At 36.5% G+C, this 24,626-nt stretch overlaps 1 protein-coding gene across 2 annotated transcripts; it reads right to left on the bottom strand.

Moving 5' to 3' along the window:
- Positions 1 to 359: 359 nt before the first annotated feature.
- On the bottom strand, positions 360 to 24,131 carry ttc39a (tetratricopeptide repeat domain 39A). Of its 2 annotated transcripts, XM_042007320.1 has the most exons (21): positions 23,901 to 24,131; positions 22,898 to 22,948; positions 22,720 to 22,770; positions 22,356 to 22,409; positions 16,610 to 16,714; positions 9,539 to 9,670; positions 8,912 to 8,952; positions 8,633 to 8,700; positions 8,485 to 8,549; positions 8,295 to 8,394; positions 7,802 to 7,867; positions 6,247 to 6,355; positions 6,090 to 6,157; positions 5,938 to 5,997; positions 5,635 to 5,796; positions 5,305 to 5,396; positions 3,987 to 4,107; positions 3,329 to 3,440; positions 3,080 to 3,194; positions 2,508 to 2,624; positions 360 to 2,240 (listed from the first exon to the last, which is right to left on the bottom strand). In XM_042007320.1, exons 1-21 carry the CDS (start codon positions 23,951 to 23,953, stop codon positions 2,126 to 2,128), a joined length of 1,857 nt encoding a protein of 618 aa, XP_041863254.1. In that variant the 5' UTR covers positions 23,954 to 24,131; the 3' UTR covers positions 360 to 2,125. The 2 variants fall into 2 exon arrangements, with proteins under 2 accessions (XP_041863254.1, XP_041863255.1); XM_042007321.1 differs by lacking the exons at positions 22,356 to 22,409; positions 22,720 to 22,770; positions 22,898 to 22,948; positions 23,901 to 24,131 and adding an exon at positions 20,008 to 20,154.
- Between the last annotated feature and the right edge of the window lie 495 nt (positions 24,132 to 24,626).

Below are 24,626 nucleotides of genomic sequence, written 5' to 3'. Positions count from 1 at the left end.
GTTAGGCCGTTTTTTTCTATCCCTAGAACTGTGATCTCAATCTTATTGAATAACCCAAAAATTTTAGGCTTTTACTTTTTAAAAGTAACATTTATTTCGTGTATTTTAAATTCCATAGGATTTGAGCTAAAATACCTTATCTTCATATGCCCAGCTGTCCTTCTCTTGCATATAAACAAAAAATGAATTGTTGTGCCCTGTTTAGCAGACCTAAAGGAGAATAATAAAAGCAATAATAATCTGCAAGCCAGCTGTGCCTCTTTGTACTGTAAACAATACCGCTTAGTACCGTGCATATTGTATTTGGCACATTTGTGCTAAAATGACAGCGAAAAATAAAGACAACACAAAATGGGGTGTTTAGTTACTCATCTTAATGTCATCATAAATTACACAAGGAACATGTACATGAATGTAATTCTGCACAGTAGCCATGCCCAGTATAATATATTGTGTAAACACACAGTATTTTGATTGGAATGTTCTATGGCTGTATGCGTAAAACGAATAAAAAACAAACAAACAAACAAAAACTAAGTATTTCAAGCTTAATGAATAGAAAGTAAAGTGTGATATTTCATTGGAAAATTATCTAGAGACTGCAGTTAGAACAATAAAACAATAAGAATCGATTTCTTTCACCACTAAAGAAAATTTGAAACTGACTCCAAATTATGAAACTGAAAAACCTCACTCAATTATAAATAAGCAGTGCTCTAATTCCAACATTTGAAACACCATCGGTTTATATTTTAACACTCAGTGCAGGTACACATAGCCTTTGCAATCATAAAAGAGGTGAGCCATTTTGTTCATTTAAAGATTATTAGACACAGGATGTGGTTACAATTGTCAAGTCCCTCTATAGGTGGTTCATAGAAAGCGAGCCTAAAACAGGAGCAGCAGAGAATGTTTAGAGATGATGCACTAAAACTATTAAGACTGTAGTTGCAGTGGCTCAAGGTTTCTTCACCTACTAAAAATGCAGCAGGTGGACAAGCACACAGCTCTTTGCTGCTCACTGTGAATGGCCTGTTTGTTCAAACTCAAGTACTGCTGGAGCTCATCCCACACATCAAGAGGAGAAAAGGAGGGAGTCTGCCTTTTTAAAAGACAAATTCATCTGTCCTCTTAAAACAGGACAATTTGTGTAAAAGGTGCCATTTACAGTATATAAATGTAAAGAACAGCTCTCACTGCAAGTCTTACCAATATTTGGTGTGTCTGGGTAATTCAAAAAGTTCTGTGCAAAGCCACAAAATGTGACTGTAAATACACAGGATTTTAGAACTGATCATTTCTGCAAATGGAGACTGAAAGAGTAGTCCACACAATTACATTTGTGGTTTTCATTGTTTCAATATGTGTCAAGGAATGGAAAAAATGTACATACATGAAAAATAAAATGCTTATTTAGTCATGAAGGTATTAACCAGTGGCACATTAAAAATGATCTCATAATCCTCATAAACTAATTGGTGAGTTGCATGATCTGATATAAATCTGGCATAAAATTTTATAGCCACATAAGGACAAATCACCTCATCAATAATCTCTTATTTACATTAAATAAAAATGTGGAAGAGCTTTTAAGTTGGTGAATTGGTGCTGCTGGCTGGGTGGAACTAATGTCTCATTTATATGAAGTCTATTGGGTACTCAGATTTAATCAGGTCCAGCCTGTCCATATATTGTGGTTAGCAGGGGGAACAATCTACAGCACATATCACACAAAACCGAGCTTGTTTTCTACTGTAGTGCGCCTGTTATGGGTGACCGTGGCAAAAGTCATTGAAGCCTGCTGTAGGTAATGTTTCATACATATGGAGAACATGTTTTTCAACTGATTTCTATTTCAAATTACACAATGAAGTTAACTGTAATATTTCTCTGGATCAAGGCATAGCAAATCCATTAAAGTCTGGTAAAGGCTGCAAAGAGCTGCAACTCTCTGTGAGGGTGGCACATGGGAGAAAAACTAGCCTCCCTCTTCCCCTAAACTTTCAATGAAATAAACAAATCGCCTGCCCTAACAGGCAGGGCTGGCCTGGCGGAGTGTTGCATTGCATTGTGGGACTGGAGAAAATGAGAGCTGTCTCCGCCCTCCTGTGCTCTCCTCTTTCTGTTAGGGGCTAGAGGGCGCATGGATGCCGTTATCTCCAGTTCCCTTAGCCTTGTGCAAAGCAGCCTGTATACGGAAGTGCGTCCGTGATTCCATGGAATAGTTTTTATAATTGTTCCTGAAATAGAGCAAGAGGAGACATTCACAATCATATCCAAGGTGAAATTGATACACTCAAGAAATCCTTTAGTCAATAACTAAATGTCAGCCAACAATATTATTGAATTAATGGGTATTTTGATAATAGAAAACATGTTGCTTGGTGAAGATTTATGGATGTAAAAGGCATTTAAAAAATCTGTATTAAAATGGATAATGAAAGTGGACAATTCCTCATTTAAAATACTTCCCAAATGATTTGATTATAGTTTCTTGGTTGACTTACTTTGCTGCTTCCAGGAGTTTAACAGCTTCATCTCTTCTGCCTTGCTCCAGACACAGCAGACCATGCTCCAGCAGGGCATTAGGAACTAGATAGTGGTCATATTTGATTTGAGTCTCACTGCAGACAACAATAAAACATGATGGTGGTCAAATCAAGTTTAAGAGATTCCAGTTAACCCGTTAAAACAAGAACTATCTGTATAAAAATCTCTCTAAACTGCTAATTTGTGCTGTGTGCTGCCTGTATTTATTTTTGACCAGTAACACACGTTTAATCATCTTAACAACTTTTGTGAGTGTTGGTTTTACCATGATTTCTAAAGTATTCAAACAGACCTTGTGGTTGCAGAGATACTAATTTCATTATGGGTATGTCTTTTGTCAGAAGCCTTAAAATAGGCTCAGGGCTCAGAGGGTATAATTGTTTGTGTTAGAAGAGGGTTTAACACAAACTATCTTCACTAAAAGATGGAGGGCTAATCAAACCTGACTGGTAAGTGACAAAAACATATGGAGAAAATGTGTTTTTGTTGTGCATGTTGTTCACAGTATATGTGTCAGTGACAGGCTTACTTGCAGAGGACAAGGGTAAAGTAGTGTTCAGCCTCCTCTTGATGTCCAAGGTGTTTGAGACAGAGCCCCTTCAACAGGCTCAGCAAACACTGATCATCTATGGAGAACTCTGTCCCTAACAAAGAGTGAGAACCAAACAGATGCAATAAGTCATTTAACTAAGAATCTCTATTGCATCAAACATATTAACCAACTTCAGCTTATCCATTAAAAAAATATTTTTAAAAACTAGTTTTGGGTTGCACATACTTGGTATGCTTTCAAGTTTAGCCTGTGCCTCATCCAGGGTTTTCAGCATGCCCTCCGTTAGATCTTTGTGTTTGCCAATGACTGTATAGCCATTCCAGATGTACATCATCTCCTAGACAACAAACATAGATACAAATCGTGTATATAAATAGCAGATAATAGACTTAGTATTTTTGCTTTGGTTTATGTTAGAACAACCTAAGGACTTTGCTTTAAAATAAAATTAGACTTGAGATATGTATTTTTCACTCTTTTAAAATGCCATGAAGCTTTGCAGGATGGACAGCGGGCTCCACCTCTACTCATACCGTAGAAGTGCACCAAATAAGTTTCCTGTTTCAATGTGGCTTTGCTTTCTAAGAAGCAAATTTCCGTTTCTAGATGGGGAATTTCTGTGAAACTGAGCCAATGTTCTAATTAAATTAGTGGTTCTGTGAGCAGAAGTTTGATGCATTCACCTGCTGACTTTGTGGATACTATAACTACCACATTCATCCTTTTTGGTGCAATAGCTGGTTTAAATAATACATTTTTAAACCAGTTACAGTAAAGAAACGATAAAGCATACTGTAGTAATGTGTAAAAAAAAATCCACAGAGTTTATCTTTCAGCTACAAGTAATATGAAAGCAGCACAACAATTATCATTTAGTACTGACCAGGGGAGGAGCTGGAAGAGGAACAGGTTTTTCTGCAAAGTAGCGGCGGGCTTTTCTGATAGCAAATTTCTCCGTTGGTAAAGATTTCCCTGCTATTTTCTGTTTCAGCCCAGGGACCTGCCTGAAATAAAAGCACGAACAAAATATGTGACACATGGCATCAAATAAAATCTTAATAAAAGCCTTTCACAAGAATCAGTTTGTGCTTGAATTTTTGTTTGAGAGGCTTTTCCCTTTTCTTCAGCTAAAGGTTTCTTGTTATCTGAGTTTTTTTTTTTTTTTGGCAGGTTTAGCTCTTTTAAACTCTGACCATAGATTTTCAATGATAGGCTGTGGTACGTGTAAATACATCCTTGTTCCCTCCTTAGCTTTTTAATAAATAGTGGGCTGTCTGCTGGGATGTTATTAATCTATTTTCACTCTACTTGCTACCGACACCATTGACTTCTAAATTTTAAAATTAATTATTTCAATGATCAAATGCAAACATTTGTGGTGATAATGAAGGGACATAAAAGTTTTCATAGTCCGCTAAACTCACTTTAACCTCCAATGTTCGTCTTAACCTATATTATTTAGTTACATGATAAAATGAGAAATCAGGCACCTGAAACTGCTTTCTGAGACACACAACTTTTTGCTTTGTTCTGCCATTTTATACCATACAAGAAAGAGAAAAATGCTAAATTTAAAATGTTTGGATTTTTGCATTTACAGGATTGTTTTCAGAAAGTGTCATGAAAAGGTAAGAAAAGTTAAAACATAGATATGTTGCATGTTTTCTTTTTTTATAGAAATAAGCAAGACACAAACTTCATAACCTCTTGAAATACTTGTATTTGACTAGTTTTAGACATAATGATTCATGCACAATGCCATAGCCACTCTGTGGATGGAGAAGAGAATATTTTACGTAGTGGTGAGAGTTACATATAAAATGTTCTGGAAATCTTAAGACATTATAAACAGTACAGTGATACAGAAATGGCCAAAATCCCCTCAGAGGGTAAAATTCTAGAGACCTTGGTAAAAGTTATGAGATCTCAAATCTCTTGGTGACCCCATACGCTTGCATGATTTCCTCACATTTTTTCACTATATCACTGTATTGAACACAAATGTTAAGATCTTAACTAAAATGCTATTACATTTTTCAAATGAAACTTTATGCCTTTTGTTGCTTCATTTGCAAAGTTATTAACAACTACAGGAATTTTAAGCAGTGGTGCCCAAACTTCATGCACCACTGTATGTATCGTGGTGAATTGTCTCAGTTTCTCTGTGTTGTGAGTAATTCAAGCAGCATCTAAGTTTATACCTGAACAGAGTTAGTGCAGTCTCCCCAAAGGTTAGACAATCATCCTCAGTCAGCATGCTGAGGTAGGCTGCTTTCATGTACGCATAAGTTGCCTGAGGGGAGAAAAAGGTGCTTACTACTGCAATCTCAACTTTCCTTTTTAATAGAAATGAAAAAAGACACATCTGGTATGTCTCAGAAGTTTTTATGTTATGCTTTTGTGAGTTACAACATTTTGACTCATAAATTAACTGTCAATAATCCAAACCATCTATCTAGAAAAAATTGATTTTATATTTGTGTTTAATAGCTTTTCCAAGAGATATTCATATCCCAAACTAAGGGGCCAACCTTAGACCACGAGTTTTCCTTGCTGAGCAGATCAGCATAGAAGTAGGCCATCTTCCAGTGTCTCTTGTATGTGAAGCACCACATCAGCTCCCAGTAGCACATGTGGTGGAACTGCTTCCACTGCTGTTGAGCTTCGCAGCACTCCTCAAAACGTTTGATGGCCTAACAGAAACGCAGAAAAGCAGTCATGTTTTAATAGATCGATGCTACCCTTAACTGATTTCAGAAATGATTCAGAAATTGAATTTCTACCAGCAGCGCTGTGGTGACCAATTTTCAGGAGTGAGGTATTGAAGTACTTACAGCATCCAGGTTGCCTTTGATCTCGGCTATTCGACCAGCAAAGAACAAAAAGATGGATCCCTGGAGAGACACAAAACCGATTATGTTTGGGAACATGACATCAAATAAAGTAGGCATTTAAAAAAAAAACAGAGATTATCATTTTGGCAAACCTTGGGATATTTTTTAAGGTAAGGCTGAAGAAGTTTCTCTGCATCCTCAACATCTCCTTCTCCAGTGCCTGTAAAGGACATTCAAAACCAAACCAGCTAAGATCCTTGTGTATCTTTTTACTTGTTTGCAGCTGCATGGGTGTATGTATTGGCTCACCTAAGATGAAGCTCATGAACGTGTGATAACAGAGGAGCAACATATTACACAGGAAGGATCTGAATGTGCTTTCTGCAGAGCCCTCCTGAAGCTGCTGGAGACCAAACTCCTGCAAGAACACACAAATGGAGTTTGAGTTAAGTTTTTTTTCATGGACAATCAGTTGTTCAATTAGTGGTAAAACCAGCACATAGTGAACACACTAAGGTGGTTTTTTGAACATTTCTCTGTTCAGTCAGTGTGTCCTGGAGGCTGCTATTCAGAATAATAATAAAAAAACAGATCTGTATGCAACATAATGGCTCATAATGTAAATTACAGAGTATGTTCACCTTCAGGGAATCAAAGAGAAGCTAAATTAGTTATAAGAATAATTTCCTAAACTGTGAACATCCTGAACCCTGGAGTCACAATTTGAAGACTAATCATTACTCTTTTGAATAAAAAGTAGCACAAAGTGCTCTAAATAAAATACACAACATCTAACAATAAAAAAAATTTAAAACACACATCTGATTATCTTTTTTCAAATTCAAACACACACAAATACACAAACATGCATTCAAGGCACCCCATGAAGAAACCACTGGAGTTATAGATATCAGACAGTAAGACCAAATAAAAGCGAAATGGTATAAAATATAAATAAAAGAGTTCATAACAATAATGTACTAGGGTAAAACAAAATAATAAGAACAAAAAGCCACTTAAATGGTATCTAAAATAAATAAAAAAAAATATAATTACATAATAAGACAAAAATAAGTCTTTAAAAATTATAATAAAATTAAAATAAATAAATAAAATTAAAATAATGATTCAGCTATAAGCTAAGCTAAAAAGGTAGTTCTGGAGCCTTTTTTTTCATTGTAATCAAAGCTTCAAAGTGTAATTGAAAAAGTCAGTCGTGCTGTAGGAGCCATATTAGTATATTTGCATATTTATGAGGTGGCAAAGGTGACATGCAGCATCGGCATCTGGGTGGTGGGTGTGTTGCTGTGGGCGTGTGTGTGTCATGAAGTTTGAAAGGTACCAACTCACAGGTGTTTTGGATGAATGGATGAGGAAGTGGGGTGAGCTCGGTGGCGGTTACTTTTTCTGTTGACCGTGTAATTGCATCATTTATAGTATAAGTCTGTTTCAGTTAGAATATCATTTACTCGTCTGGATTTGTTTTGGAACCATGCTTGGAAAGAATAAACGTATCGCTGCTGACACAGAAGTGCTTGGGATTACTTTAGAACAGATGGCAGATAACCCTGAGTTTAGCCCACAGCGGCCCTCAAATAAGTTATCGTTTTGCCACGTGCATTTCAGAAGTTTCATTTCATGCTTCCACCAAACATGCTTCATTTATCACTGCTATCTTAAAAGGAGTCTTAACACAAATTTCACAGCAAACCAACAATAAAGTTTACTTTTAAACTGATGAAGGTTTAACAGGTAATGCTCACATTTTCAATGTATTAATAGCAGACAGGATGTTGCACTTGAATTAGAAAATAAATAAACTCCTTTCAGACATGTGAAGAACTAAGCTCTCTGCAGGACTCACCTTATTACCAGAGAAACCTACAAACTCCAGCAGCTTGAGTGTCCGTGTGGGCAACATGGAAATCATCTGCAAGAAATGGACAAGCAGGATAATTGAGAGGAAAGCCACAAGATTGTAAGACCTTTTTTGTCATTTAAAAAAAAAAAGATTATCCCATATTTCCAAAACTGTCAAGTAATTTATTTTAACATTAAGATCAAAAGACGCCAGCTGTCATGGTCTGTGGGTTTTTGGGTTCATGTTTGAACTTTGTCCTTTGGTTTCTTTTCTATGTAATCAGATCTAAGAGATCTGCCCTGTCTGTAAAAATACTCCTTGGTTTCTTTTGTTCATCGACAGATCCTCATTTACCCTCTCTAGTTTTCTTGTAATCATGTTTATTGGACGTCTTTTGCCACTGAGCATCAGCCTGACTTCTGCCTGTTAGAGCTGCAACAGCTTTTAATCTTTTTTAAGTTTGACCAAAAACTTTAAAGTCAAGACTTTTACTTACTAGATTGAAAGCTCCAACTCCCAGTTTAACACCACCTTCAAAATGACCATGATTGTCACCATGAGTGTATCCAGCGGACTGGAGGACAGCATGAAGCTCTCTGTGAGGGGAAAATTAAGTAGTGTGACAAAAAAGTCTAAGAAACAGGAAAAGATCCAAGCTATACTATAAATGTGAAATAAATTCTTACTTGTAAGTCTGGTAGCTGTTCCTCACTTTAATTCCTCCTTTGATGAAACTAATCATATTTTCATCCTGAGAAATAAAGCAAAAAGCATGTTTAATTAATTATCAGCGGTGGCAGCTTCAACCCAGAATAAAAAAACCTGGGTGCTGACCTGAAGAAAGGTGAGCGCTGCCCTCTGCAGGAGACACTCAGCATAGCAAACTTCAGCATGGAGCTCCTCTGGAGTGAAAACGATTACGCCACAGTTATTTTCAGTGAGACGGCCTGATAGCTCAGCAGAGCCCATGAGCTGTAGCATAATGACCAAACTGGCACATGCACATATAGTACTTTAACCTTTAACATAGGCGTACACAAACACACTCAAGTTCACACATGCGAACCACAAACATCCTCACTTTTAAACTGGTGGCAGAAAGACTTTACTGACCTTCTGTGAAAGTTTTAGAAAAGCTTGACTTCTTCCTGTGCCTGTTAGAGAAATCACAAAACCCCCATTATAGAAAAATCTTTACTTATCGATTAAAGTTTTGATGTAAAACAGTGACTCAGCCTCATTCAGGGAAAGGCAAATTACCGCAAGACAAGTTGCTAGCCGGGTATTAAATTTCCTATCAGCACTGTCATCTTTTAGAAGAAAAACTGCAGCTCTCACATCAAATCAGTGGTAGTTTGAATAAAAGTTGGGCTGATGAGATGTCTTCTTATTCTACACGAAGCATGGTGGGTTCTCACAGGGGCTTTAAACAAATGACGGGTTATTGTGAGATTCTTTGTGCAGGTGTGTTGGGATGATCTCAGCATGTTCTTTACTTTTACTAACAGGATCCAGTGTCCACAAGAAGCAGCATCATGTATCTGACGGTCTAAATGAGCTGTTTAAGGGTTCATCACCCTCATTTTCATCACTTTTTGCAACTTAGAATATTGTGGTTGTTTCTATACTGGTTTGCCTCCTCTCTGCCAGGTAATTCAACTACAGAGAGAAACTACAAAGAAAGCCAACCCTGTCACTCCTTATTTCCAAGTCACAGAGTAATTTGTGGGAAAGTCTCACCGCTGACAGATAGCCTGCGCCTCCTTCATGGTGCTGCCTGCAGCCAGAATGTGCTGGGGGTCAAAGGTCATCATGGCTTGCATTTCTAGGATGGTGGCATAGGTCAGAGCGTGGTACATGCTGTCTTTTGTTCTGCAAAGAAATGAAAAGATGTGTTGAACAACACATGGTTTCAGAAAGATTAAATACTTAAAGGAATGACATGGATGAAGAATAACATTAGACCAAAATAGAAGATGAAATACTTGTATGGTAACCAGACATAACAAGGTGCTGCTAACAAAAGCTATTGTTGAATACCTGACAGACTAAAACCATAACTCTACATGAGAAAAAGCTGTGTCTATTTATATCTGTCACTTGTTTAACAAGTTGCTCCATTAGATCTTAAAAGTGAGTCATATACATTTTTCTTGAAGATATACTTGTTGAACTAGTTGGAAAAGTTTGTTCCTCCAGTTTTAAATTGTTATTCGAAATAGTTTCTTTAAAAAAAAAGATGAACTTAAAAAAAACACATGTGACCCCGCCTGTGTGATCTGTCATGTTAAACCAGTCCTTCTTCATGGCTGCATAATCAAAATTTGCATAAATACATTGTACACAGGCCAACAATGTTAATTATGCCTCACTTGTATCAATAAAGGCAGTAAACTGGACAATAAAAGGACTCAGAGGTTTATTTATGTCCTCTTCCGTGTGAATTTGAGTCTGTTATTGAATGGTTAATAAGGGCTAATAAGCACTTACAAGGCTGTTGGTTGTAACTTAAAGAACAAATGCCAGATAATAGAGGCAACCAGGAAGAAGCAATACGCAATCAAAGAAGGTGGAGGCACAGGCTGAGCAACAGAAAATTTGCCTGCCTTTCCATTTCCATTTGCAAACACCCAAACTCAAGCTAAAAAACTTCTTCCGATGAAAATGTAATGTCAATTTAATTGTTGTAGACGTACTAAAAGTGGATGAGAATTTCAAATATTTCACAGCAACATTTCAGTCAGCATCATCTCTGCCAGCTCTGAAACCGGGTCTTCCACTTATTTTCACTACAGTGTTCAGTGAAGCAAGGAAGGCATTGCGTTGTCATCTCTTATAACGCACGGGTGGCGGCACGCCTTGCATTCAGTTCTGAACATGTCAGTACAAATCAGGAAGTGGTGAGCGCTTCACTCCATGGAAAACATTGAGATTTCCTGACGAAACGCTGCAGTTTTTATCAATTTTATTGTTATATTTGATCGAATGAGCATCACAGAAAAGTTAACTTTTGAAAACAGTAGCACCTTTCTGAAAAACACATAGTTATGTAACTCATCAAAGGGCAAAGAGCTACTAACGTTTTTTCTGCATATCACATACAATGGAATGGGACAGGACAGCATGATGAGACTATTCCTTTATGGCATGTCTGAACAGCCAACTAGCAAAGTTAAGCAGTGATAAAGCAGTAAAAATATGCAAACAAAAAAAGAGAAAAAAACCCACACAGTTGGCTGGTTACTTATCAAGCATGTTCTCACAGTGGTGCAGATAAGCATACAGCAGCTCCTTGTTAAAAGATCTTAAAAGAGAAAGATGCAGTATACCTTAGATCTGAACAAACTGAAGCCTACAATGTATCTGCAAACAGAAATTCTGCTTTTGTGTACATTATACAGTTTGCTAGCATGTACAGAAGCAGAAGCTGAACGCAACCTTTGTTAAAATAACTCAGATTATCACCGTATTTTTTATGTGTTACAAGTCATAGCGTCGTCTCCATGTGATATTGCATACCACATTTGGAGCACTACAGGAAGGCGCACATAAAAACTACAAATACTGTCTACTACTGAACAAAACAACTACAACTCACCTGGATTTTAGTCTAAATCTGATTTGTCGCTGATCAATTTAATTAAACTACTGCAAGGACAATTTTTGACAAATTCGATATCTTTTTTGCCCTCACTTATAGGTGAATTCATATTTACATTCAATTAATTAATTCACACTTAGATTAATTAATGCGATGCAGTCCTTATGAGAATGTAATGATATATTATTATTTTATCTCTGGCTGCTTCTTGTATGGCTGGCTTGACCCCTTGAATCACAGGACAAGGCTCAGTGAAGCTGGTCTCAGCCTGTTTTACTTAATTCTAGTAAGGTTGTTTTATTGCACACAAATTTCTCTACAGTCATGAAAAGTCAATGCTTCCAAGCATTTAATTTCCAATAAATAAAATTATAAAAAACTCTGAAAATATAAGGTCTCCTTCATCAATACGAATGGATCTGTAGTCTACAATACACATTATAGAAAATTAATTTAGATTATATGTCAACTTGTGGTTGTACAACTTAGAGCATTTCCAGACTGTTGCTCAATCCTGATTTTACAACGGCAGCATCATTTGAAGCAACTTAAAGCAACACTGAAGCAACTGAATTCAACTTAAAGATATCTTAAGATATTTAGTTCAGTATTTTTAGAAAAAAACTGAAATGAGAAGTCTAATAAGACATCATGCCATCTTAAAGGACGGAAGCTCTTTACACAAAATAAATCTAACTTGAGACAACATACATAATATTTTTGATAAGCTCACTATCTTATTTCAGTCTACGCTGGTTTTCCTTAAAGCAGCAACAAGCAATGCATGTACATGGACACTGTATGTTACCAGAGAGGAAAGCTACAAGCTGGTGGATTATCAAGTAAGAAATCAGGACACCAGCAGCAGAGTCAGGTGTTCTCATGGTTGATTTACACAGAAAGCTTTCCAAGCTGGCAACACATAATGTTATGCAGCAAAAAGTCAGTAAAATTGTTACTGAGCTGAGAAATTAAATCAATTACATCACGCTACATGCTGACTCATTTTAATAAGAGCAAAACCACAAACTTTTCCTGGTGTCAAACCAACCTCTGTAGCTAAAATTACTGTAAGTCAGCACTGAAAAGAAACCGGGGCTAAGGAGTGGCCCAAAGCCACAAAAGGAGTGGTGGTGGAGAAATAATAGCAAGAGTGTGATACAGGTTCTGGTAATACTGCAAAGAATAAGAAGTGAACAATAAAGTAACTTGATGACAATGATGGAGTACAAAACTTGAGGCAAGGTGTGAGACTTTATTGAAACCCCTTATGGAATTTATGTCTGTCAACGTAACACAAAGCAGTATGAGATAAATATCTTACCCAACCCTCCTATAGACACAAGCTCAGAAAAGAAAGTACAGCTCCTTTCAATTCTTAGGTTTCCTTATTGTGAAATAAATAAATAAATAAATAAAGGTCCTGTTTTAGCCAGGCTTTACTTGTTGGTCTAAGGTGCCCAGGGCATGGGTGCCAAACAGGTCCAAGTTACCTTGACAAGTCTTACGTGAGGTCTGCAGTCTGAGGTGTAGCTCTAGGGTTTTCTTGCACATTACACAGTCAGACCTTGGGGTCATCTTGCAAGGATGCCCACTCTTTGGAAGACTGACAACTGTCTTAAATGTTTTCCTCTTGTAAATGACCTTTCTCATTGTAGAAGTCTAAATAGTTTGGAAATAGCCTTATAACCCTCCATGGATTGATCTGCAGTAAGAATTGCTTATCCAAGATGATTGCTGATGTCCTTCCTCCTTGGTACTGACTAAACACACTCACTTATCATAACGCTACAGAGCAGCAAACATACAGCTTCAGCACTTTTTGTGGAGGAACATAAAGAAGATGTTGACAAGGATGTGAGGGGGATCATATGAATTGTAAAGCCTTAGAATTGAAAGTGTTTTATTTTGTTTTCACGTGACTGTATCTGTTTCTGAGCCACCACTGTTTAACAGATTGAAAACTTTTTCTCAAGTGTTATTCGAGTTCCTCCCACAATTGGTGAACACACATTTTGAATGGTGTTTCATAAAATACGCAACTTGATATGAAAAAACAATTACAGCCACTATAAAAGGAACTATGATGAAATGACATGAGGCACCTTTCTGTTCCTTTAGATTGATTTTACTCTTGATTCAAACATCACAAATATCTCTTATGAGTTCTTTCACCTCAGTTACATTGCTTCTTGAGCTTCTTTTTCTCAGTTTGATGGAGACAATTCCAGAGTAATTTGAAAAACTGATGACAGAAACTGAATCCAAGAAGGACACATCCAGACCAGGGGAGAGAGTGAAGCCACAGAACCTCTACGTTTATCACAGAACCACATCAAAGTTCATATCAGGGTCATTAAGAGCAGTTTTTATAGCTGCCACTGAGCTGGAAAACCATTTTAGAGGTTCCATCAATCAAATACAGGACAACACTGAGAAATACTGTGCAAGAGGAAAAAAAATAACTAGATTTATAAGGAAAAACTTACTATTACAAACTACAAATAACAAATAATGCCTAAATGCCTAACAAATAAGAAACAACTGTTTGTTGGCTGTACTTTAGTTTTCAGTTAATCATGAGAAACAGGCAAATTGATTATCAGTAAATAGGGCATTTTAAGTTTTATTTGTACCAAATCTGAAAGACGTCAGCCACTGAGTGAGCAAATGGATGATAAGCTGCAATTACAGAAGAAAGTCTGAAATCCAGTTTCACAACTAGGTCACTGATAGAGAAAGCAAAAAAAAAAAAAAAAAAAGGATGTGCAGAGAAAAATTGGTCTACCAGCACAGACCTCCATTGTAACCCCAGCAAACACATAGCACATAACTGCAGCTCAGTAACAATACTGCATATACAGCTCAATTTTCCCCACCTGCTTGGAAAAAATACTTAATACTGCAAATAGAAAATTTAAGAGTCACAAGACAACGCGTGATCCAAAAGGACAAGTGGATGCAGTAGCACAGATTTAAGAAAAAAAATAGGAATGTTAAACAGAAAAACAATTTTCTAGTAATTTTAATAAATTTAGTTTTCCAATAAAGGACAGAGACATTTGAGAAAATAGACAAATTGTGTTTTGCCTGATCAAATATACTAAGGAAATAGGATTTGAATATGTTTTTAATTCTGCCAGTGATTGCTGAATTGTTTTTATCTTCAGTAGAAGACGAGGGGAGTTTAAGTGCCTTTTTCAGTTATATAAAGTTTTATTCTATTGGAGTCAGATTTTCTTGAAATTGACTGAAAACTCAAACATAGTGAAGGATTATATATAGATTATATAAGCATAATGATATTATCATGACTATATTGGTACCACTATTATTCACTATTATTATTACCATTGTTGGTACAATTATTATTATTGTATAAATAATGTATTTTTAGGGAGATATTGATTGTTTATACTGAGTTTTGTTATTATCACTATTTTTTAATATATGATAATTTAATGCCTTGTAGTTAATAATGATTGTGATCATGGTATATTGACTAAATATTGTTGTTTTCGGGGTGGGATTATCTAAGTTTATGTGTTCATCCACTCCTTTTGAACTTTGCGTTTGCTTTTTTGGATTTCTTTTTATTTCTATTTTAGTTTTTATAATTTGTCATTATGTTCAAATACATTTTTCAATCAATCAATCAATTGTCATTAGGATAGTGGTTGGTTTTGAGACACTTAAATGGAATCATCTGCATTAAATTTCTCACTATTCACTCTGAATCTGCTGTCTAATGCAAAAAGTAGGTAAAAGCATATTAAGAGTAACAATGAAAATTAGCAGGAATAAATGGCAGCTCTGCCTGATCCTAACACGTGCAGTAACGACTGTTCATACAGATGGTTTTTAAACCTGGGAATAGACACACAAAATACTTTTTGTACCATGTGAAACTATGAGATTAAAATCTCTTCAAATTCTTTTGAATACAGGTTTTGAGGAATATAAAATGTTAAATTTAAGACCCACCAAACAATGAACAAGTTCAGTTTGATCTGGGAAGAAAAGAATTTCCTCTAATTAGTATTGTTCGTGTGATCTAATTTGTCTTTATAGTTTTATACAACAAGGCCATCCAGGCTGAGCTGGCAGTGTGCAGTGAGTCAAAGAGGGCAGAAGCATAAAAACAGGGAGTCAGTTTAGCATAAAATTTCTTTAAAAATCAGATAAGAGCCAACTGAGACCTGAAGATGAACCTAATTGAGTACATGAACATGTACTCAGTTAGGTGCAAGTGACAATATTCAGTTGGAAAAAAATAAGAGAAGTAACACCCCCTTCTCATTTTTTTCCTTCTCGATTCCTCTCCTAGACTCATCTCTAAGTCTGTACCAACTATTACGTTTCACAAAATGGGACATAACATCTTTGGAAACATTACTTTAAACTGTTGACATTTCTTACATGTGTTCATTGTTTCATTAAACTCAGATGATCACTAACTGTGTTCATCTATTTAAATTTAATATACAATGTAGGCTAATGTGTCGGACCCTAATTGAATAAAGCAAGTGACAAATATACTTCTGCAAAGTAAACGCCTCTACACGGTCATTTACTGCTCCACTGGCAAGCCTCTCCTTACCTCCACCCTGCAGATGAATTTTAGAAAATGAGGCATCTTTTCTTTCAGAAATGATGCAAACCCTCTATTGTGGCTGCATTAAAGTAGTTCTGCTAAAAAAGGGTAGGATCAAGTTCCACCACACTGAGCCTGATCTCAGGGTATCAAAGATATTAGGCTACAATTTGTTCCCTTTAAAGGTAGGACAATAGGGCAAGAGTGATTTTAGTATTTTATACAGTAGTTATTAAAACATCTTTTGTTTTTATGCATGTTGTCTTTGTTGGATTTATTTATTTATTTTATTTAATCTAAAAGAGTAGTACAGTTTAACAAGACTACAAAAACAGAGGTATAAAGCACTTTTTTCCAGTCCAGGTTTTAAATTACTCCTACCAGCCCACAATACTCAACAGGCTAATAATGCCATATCATGTTCAGGACCAAGCAAATTAACTTAAGCCATCGTTTTTGTCATTCCTCCCCTGAGCTTATCTACTGCAACATGACCTGAAAATGTGTACAATACTGATGTTTCTAAGCAGAAAGAAAACTTTGATTCATTCACTCTGTCAAAGCAATCACAGCCAGGTAAGAAAAGGGTTTGTATTAATGCAGGCTGTGCTCTTACCTGGATTTGAGGCGGACCTGCGCCTCTTCAAAGTCATTCTTGAGGAACAGATCCAGAGCGGCCATACAGTCCTCCAGAGCCAGAGACAGGTCAGACCGAGAGCATCTGCAAAAACACATTTACATTAAATACAGCTGAAATATCCAAACAGGTGCCATTGCTTAATAGAGTAGTTTAATTTCAATTATGCATTTTTATATATTAAACTGACACCATGTCAGACATATATGGCTTGTTTCTGTACAGAAGAAGGTCAAATTAGATGTTTACAATACTGGAATTTCTTTAATGTTCTTGTCTTTAAAGCAACATTGTGTGCTGCAACCCCCTTCAAACTTTCACAGTGCAGCAGGTCGCTTACATGTTCCTCTTGTAATACTTCACACTCCACTAAAAATATGCTCAGAAAGAGAAACAGAAACAGCAACACACACAGCATAAACCAGAAAGGAAGTCTGTAATTGCTTTTATTGCTGTCATTTCTGCTTGTATCACACTACAAATTACTCAAGAAATCAGCATAAATGACAGGTCTTGCAAAACCACAAGCTTTTTATTCAAGTTTGAACATAATTAAAAATAAAGATGGCCACATGGACTCATGATAATCCTGCTTTCTATTTATTACATCTTCCACATGACCCTCACGTGACATGTAAGTAGTGTGACCAAACTGAGCAGAAGTTATGGCCGAGAAGACTGAGAATCGTTCACTGTTAAATGTAAAATTCATTTCTATTTAACAGCTGTAACACTGTCAGTCAGTAGGCCGTTACCTGTAGAGCACAAAAGGTTTCGATCTCACCGGCAAACAGAGGAATAAGAGCACACAAGCTGAGGAAACACAGCTACAACTACTGTGTATAACAGCAGTGACTAATGCACTTCACATTCCTGCCCATTAGGAACACAGAGGAACAATAAACTCATCTCATAGGAGCACACACCACCACGACAGAGGCACACACAGCTGTGTGCAGCTCTAGCTAATGACATGCGGGTGACTGTTGTGTTCACCATATGACCAGCAGCAAACTGAGCTTCCTGATAACAGCACAGAAACAACTGCTTTGAGATAAATACACAAATGTACGGTCATTGTCCAACTGTGTGTAAAAACATGAATCTTTAAGGTTTTCAAATATCATCGGCTGCACCAGTTGCAGATGTAGATTTTTGTGATAACGTACGAGGAAACCCATGAACAAAGCAAAACTGCTACTTCAATTACGTGTGAAAATCAATATGCCTTTCTAATAAATTGCATGTTAATGAGCTATTGTAATATAAAGGATTAGCAGGTCATGAACAACTGTAATTATTAACTAATTTAACAGCGAGCAGTCCTTTACTTGGTTGCCTATAGAATATTAATGAATAGAAAGATCAATAACAGAACCATTAAATGATGGGGGGGGAGGGGCTGCTGCCTTCACACAACAAGTATTTCTTATCAGTGTTTTTGTTTTTAAACGTGAGGACTGAAGGTGTATTGGTGTGATGGTGTCATGTTGTTACACCATTCTTAATGTATAACAGTATAATGTTTGTATATACCAGATAAACTCAATATTCTGTACCACAGCAAGTAAGCTCTGCTATGGTTTAAGATTAAACTAATACTGTAAAATAATTTAACCGATATGCAAATTAAGAGTCTCAAAAAGACGTAATTATCTGAAAAAAAATGGTCGATCTGGGAGCTTGTCAGCTGTCAGCTGATGACTATGGATTTCGGGGCGTCTATAACCAGATAATGGATCTTTAGGTCAATTCCTTGTTCACTGTTCACCTTGTTGAAATAAATAAAAATACAAAATCATGATCAGATGTGTTTGCCCTGACTGGTCCTGTCTTTTAGAGAGTCTTTTGTCTTTTTAGAGAGTCCTGTCTTTTTTAAATATAAGTTTAAACTGGTTAAAGGAAATAGTTTTAAAAACCAGACATAAAAAAAAACATAACTGCATAGAGAGCAATACATGCTGTTTTGAATGTCTTTTTCTGGCTACATAAAAAGCCTCATTCAAAATAATCATTAAAAATACATTGAATAATCTTTAAACATTTAGCATAACAACACATGATACCCAGTTTTTGCATAGAAGCATAAAATAAACATAAAAAAATCTTATAATTATTTGATTATTGTATCACTGGGACAGTGAAATGATATCCTCCTTTTAATTGATTAAGTATCACATGATGAGCTTATTATATAAAAGCCATATAAAACTGGCTACGAAAAGGTCAGTGGTAGCATCCCAAGTCAGATCAGCAATATCTTACTACTCTTTAAACACAAAACTTATTAAACACAACCAAAATAATGTTTGTAGCTGAAACATCAACAGATCTGAGTTTTTGCTCATGAGTGGAAATGACACAAAAAATAATAGAAAACTCAAAGCAGGCAAGTTTAACTAAATGGTGAACCTGCATGAACTCTTTAATCAAAGCAAGAACATTGTTTGCATTAATCAGTTATTTCAGTTTTGATGGACCAACTCTAATTTTAAAGTCAACCAAAACATAAATGTAATCTGAAGCTCATGTATGTCTTTATTTGACATTATTCAGTCCTTTTAAAAAATTTAACACTTGCTAGAGTTTAATCATCTGTTAAATTTTGAAAACAAGCGTAATGTAATGGATGATAAACCTTAAGCTTTCAAATAGCTTCAGTCAATGCTGAAACCCCATTAGTAAACTAACAAAGGTCACTGTGTTGCCCGAGATAACGACAATCAAACAGACAGAATATCAGTGGTTTTATCATTTCCTTAAACATGTTAACTGACAAGATTATGACACTTTCAGCACAATCTAAGGCTTGAAGACACAGAGACGGAAATGAGACAAGCAAAAATGTTCAGACAGCACAGGATAGTCTTTTAAATGGAGAGAATAGTCATCAACTGTGTGTCAATTGCTAGTGAAAGAAAGAAAAGGCCTGACAGCCACCAGGACACGGAAAGTCTGTTAGGTTCAAGATGTGCATACCACGCTTTGTCCCACTAATTTAATAGAGTTTCAAGTCAGCAATTCTGAGTTAATTTCCCCAGCGAGCAACTTGCACAATGATGATCATTATCAGGCAAATGCACAAATAACTCCACCTCTGCATGTGCTGAGGCACAGAAATATGTAAGTACACATGCATGCAAGCTGGCGAGAGTGACAAAGCATTAGTTTGCTTTACAGAGCTTTTAACACATTCAATACAGCTGATATGTGATGTTCAGAGGTCAAGCTGTGATGTAAAAGAGCTCCAACAATAAACCAAGCGAGTTTGTCCACATGTCTGAGAGTAGCAGCTACAACACACACATTTCTCCTTATGTGATGAAACAGAAAAACAAAACACTTGCAGAAGATCTGCAAGGCAGAGAGATTCTTACCCATTTGACAAAGTCTCTTCCCCTGCTGACATTTTCATCTGGCAAAGCGTGCGTGGAAGAAAGAGACAAAAGGACAGTAGAAGGTACAGAAAACTGCAGAAGTGAGTGTTGGGCCTTCAGCAGCAGTGCTGTGTAATGATCTGTGTCTCTCTGTAGCTGCAGACACAAGAGCAGAAGCAGAAGAAGGACAGAGAGACAGAGACGGAGGGAGGGTGAGGAGGTGGAATGAATGAGAAAGGGAGGGAGGAAGAGGTTGGACGCAGCAGCCTTTAATAAGATTGGGATGACTATCTCACATGGGGAGAGACCACACAATCTATCTGTGATGTCCCTGAATCTCTCTCTCTCACACAAACACACACACACACACACACATAAAAATGCTGTCCCTCTTCTTCCTATAGTCAACCTCATGCTACACACACTGCAGTCTCTGCTCTGATTGGTTAAAGCCAAGTCTGGGGTGGGGCTAAAATGTCCACGACTTCACAGACTGAGGACTTTTATATAAGATGGTAAACTAGAAAAAAAAGGACAGGATGAGAGTTAAAAAGCAGGAATTACAAAACACAAAGCTTTTCTGCAGCTGAAAGAAGGAGGGTTTAAAAGACAGAAACAATGGCTGCTGGAGTGTTGCGTGCTGGTCCAGTTTGCTGCAGTGGCAGAGACTGAACACTGCAGCGAGTCCTGAAATAGAGGACACAGCTGCGGAACAGCAGCTCCAACTAATGCAAAATAATGAATGAAGTACGGGAAACAGTGGTAGGTGTAGGAATGTTTGATCTTTACAAACAGTAGATTGACACTTATTAGCTAAATGTGCTGAGTGTGTGTAAGAGAACAGAACATTTCAGAAAGGACTGACTTGACTCACATCGCACATTAAACAGCTGAGCTCCCCATTTCTGGTAATTAGAGATGAATTTGACACCAACAGACCACTCTAAAGTCCATATTGTGATATAACATGAATCAAAATGTGTGTCAGCACTGAGAACAAATGTGCCACTGTTAGACTAACTATTCATACAATTTAATAATATAATGTGTAAGTGTTTTGTTAATAAAAAAAAAGAAATCCCCCCAAGCTCCCAAATTCTAGAGTAATGAAATAGTTATTACTCTTATTATGAGAACATATTTATTCGCAAGTGTCAACTTACTATATTTTCTTAATTAAACATTAAGCTTTGTGGTCTACAAAATGAAAGGCATTATGAAAAAAGAATAAAATATGATAAAAGTTCCAGATAATTTGACTCGTCTTTCCAATTCTCAGCTCTTGGTTTGTGAATGCCCAATCTGAAGCACCATGTTTGCGACTGTTATTATCGCCATGTTGATGTTTATAAATCCAGAGGTCATCATATTTAGACCTGATGACTGAGGTTATAATGGAGTTAAATATGTGTATCTTTGACTCTGTATTTTATAAAAGTAAGAATCTGTTGGAGGTAGAGATATTTTGAAGACATTATCAAGATGATATTGCGCTTTAGGGCACTTTCTCTTTCATTTAAAGTCTGGTGTTTACATTCAGCTATAAATAGGTAAACTCAAGCAAGAACCGAGGAAGAGGAAAGTAGAGGGAAAACCGATCTGTTGCCACTTTAAAATAAATAAAATAAAACAGGAAACCATAAACACAGAAACTTGTTAAGTGTCACGTCTGAGTCCTCTCTTTCTGTCCTCACCATCTTTATAAGAGACAAGTTTCTGTATCATCAGCAAATAAGAAACATGAATTTTACATCATAGCTTGCTACTGTTAAGGACACTTTGTGTGAGGTTTCAGTATATTTTAAGATTTCCATGCCATTTTTATACATATCATTAATTTACTATATTTAAATCTGATCTATTTTATTTATGAAAATCACAATTCTGGAATAAAGTTGATGCTCCTGCAGGATTCATATACATACAGCATTCTTCACGAGTCCCAAGTTGCAAATTGCAGCCAATAGTTAATAATTTGATCAGTTCCCTTACAGAAAAAAACATGTTTTACATATGGTTTTGTAGATAGTTACATTTTGCACATTTACATTTTCATGGTAACAACATGTGAAACCCATGTGAGTTTCCCTTGTGAAACCCATAAAATCACATGTGAAACTCATCACATATAAGCCCATAGGATTCACATGGGATTTTTCACATGTGAATCCTATAGTTTTCACATGTTATAACCATGAAAATTTTTCAAAACCATGGATGGATGGATGGATGGATGGATGGATGGATGGATGGATGGATGGATGGATATCAAAGCTAGAAAATTTCAGAGAATTTCTATAAGCTGAGTTTTGCTGTATGACCAACAAGACTTCAAAGACCGATCTTACCCATTGGACAGATTTGTTGACTCAGGAGCATCTTTGTCGTCAGGTAGCTGTAACCTGAAAGACAGAAACAAAATTGAGGCTGTTCAGAAAAAGGAAGGTAATCTCAAGGGATAAAGATCAGCGAAAGGCGCAGCTATTGTGTGAGGAACATGATCGTGAGAGCCACAGAAACACAGACAGTGATACGTACGGACACTCCTAAGCTGCTGTTTGTCTCAACAATGATTTGTTTTTTGCTGATATTAACTGGACTGCCCAATGGGGAAGGAGGATGTAGGAAAGTTTTGGTGGTTGATTTCAAAGAAAATTGTTCCAGTTCTCATTTCACAGACTTCACTCACTTCATATCACATCTTTCACTTACTTGAAGTCAGTGATGACGGGATCCAGGTGTGGACTGTTTACGACTGACAGCCTGGAATAAAACAAATACACTTCAGCTTGAGAGAGAATAGGAATGAACTGTTATCACATTATTATGATAGTTTGTTACAACAGTTTCTTAATTGTTTCTGACTGTATAAGAAATTTTGTGAACATACCGACTTGGGGAGTCCAGACTGACAGGGATGTCTTGTGCCTGCATGGCTTCCCTGTGAAGAAGTCAAACTGGTCAACTTAGAGATATGCAAGAAACCATCTCATGATGGGTTTGGGAGATTTGGGAGTTTCTTGGGAGAAAAAAAACACACTGGAGGATTTGGAAGGCTTTCAGGAAAATGAAGGTAAGGTTTGTAAGCTGAAAAAGCAAAACAAGCTCTACTATGATAAAAAAAAAAAAAAAAAAAAAAAAAAAAAAAAACAGCTAATGTATCAGCAGATATCGAATCAAGTGTAAAATAGTGGTAAATTATATATAATTATGTTCTTATTACTGAGCCAAACAGCCACACTCTTCAAGGTGTTGAGGCAATACACAGAGAAAAAAACATCCCCCTAAAAATTTACAAATTAAAGTAAGACAATGATGTGAAAGCAGACATATATCAATTATATTGTAACATAAAAAGGAAGAATAAATAAGATTCAAGTAGCCACAAATGCACTTTAGTTGTGCATTTAGAGTAAAGCACATGGGTTAACTATGTTCTGAAGCACTTAGAAAATGGTTCCATTTCTAATATTATGATCCTGAATATCAGTTTCCATTAGATTTACGTCAGCAGTCCAGACAGGACTGACTGCATCATGACAGTAATGCTGTCTAACAGGCTGCTAACAAGAAGTCAGATTTAGTGACAGCAGTGAAAGGGGTCACCATGTCACGTGATTTTCCTTTTGTCTCAGTGGTTAAAAAGTTTTCTGAATACTTATTAGCTGTGGTTTTTATCCAAATACAATACACATAGTGTGTGGGGTCCACAGAGGACCAATCAGAGTTCAACACAACTATCTTATCTGATCTTATTATGACAGGATAATCGGTAGCACGAGCACATAATTACCGCCACAAAGAGCAGTTAAATCTCCACTGTTGGCCTCACAGTAGAAAAGCGGTTTATCAACAGGCCTGAACTTTCAGTCGCGTTTTTTTTTTCTACTCACTTTTTACTGTCATCCTTCTTCACGCTTCGCCTTAAGTTGTTGATAAAACTCATTACACGGCGCGGGGGAGAGGGGAGGGGGTCCAGTAGGGTACAGCGGCCAGAAGCAGGTTTACACAGCAGGCATGGAGGGACACACACACACACCAGCAGGCAAGAGAGGACGGAAGCGGCTCACACTCACTACACACCCGGACTGTAGAGACGGAGCGCAGCCGCTGCGATTCTTCCTCCTTCCTGACGGAGAAGGTGTGTTGTACTCATCATAATAATGACCTTTCTATGTAAATACACGGAATGTAGACGGAGCCTTCTAGGTCCTAAAGCCCGCCAAATGAACCTTTATAGAGATTGAAAACTAAACATTTATTAAACTAAACTTAACTTATTTACCATTTATGTTATTGATTTATATGTTGAAAATGATATGTTCAATGTTTTTTTTTTCAAGTTTTATTTTAAGTCAACCACTGGACATGGAAATTTAAGCAATTACTTAAGTTCTATCTGTATCTAACAGAATACATGTATATACACATACAGTATATATATATATATATATATATATATATATATATATATATATATATATATAAACAGGCCTGTTTAATAATACAGAAAAAAGTATATGGTGATGAATGGTTTATAATGAAACTATCTGAATAATGTTGGACGTCTGCATAAATTAATAAGTCTGGCTTTTTTTTGTAATTTTTATATGGATCTA

This window comes from Melanotaenia boesemani, chromosome 14 (genome assembly GCF_017639745.1).
Source record: "Melanotaenia boesemani isolate fMelBoe1 chromosome 14, fMelBoe1.pri, whole genome shotgun sequence".
Classification (NCBI taxonomy): Eukaryota; Metazoa; Chordata; class Actinopteri; order Atheriniformes; family Melanotaeniidae; genus Melanotaenia; species Melanotaenia boesemani.
The sequence above is the reverse complement of the archived record's forward strand: the minus strand, read 5'-3'. Positions and strand labels throughout refer to the sequence as shown.

Coding starts and splice junctions, on each gene's coding strand:
- ttc39a (XM_042007320.1), bottom strand. CDS start 23,953: ATGAGTTTTATCAACAACTTAAGGCGAAGCGTGAAGAAGGATGACAGT. Junction 8,953..9,538: donor GCGCAGGCTATCTGTCAGCG/GTGAGACTTTCC, acceptor TTTCTCTAACAG/GCACAGGAAGAAGTCAAGCT. Junction 5,397..5,634: donor AGGAAAACTCGTGGTCTAAG/GTTGGCCCCTTA, acceptor TTCTCCCCTCAG/GCAACTTATGCGTACATGAA.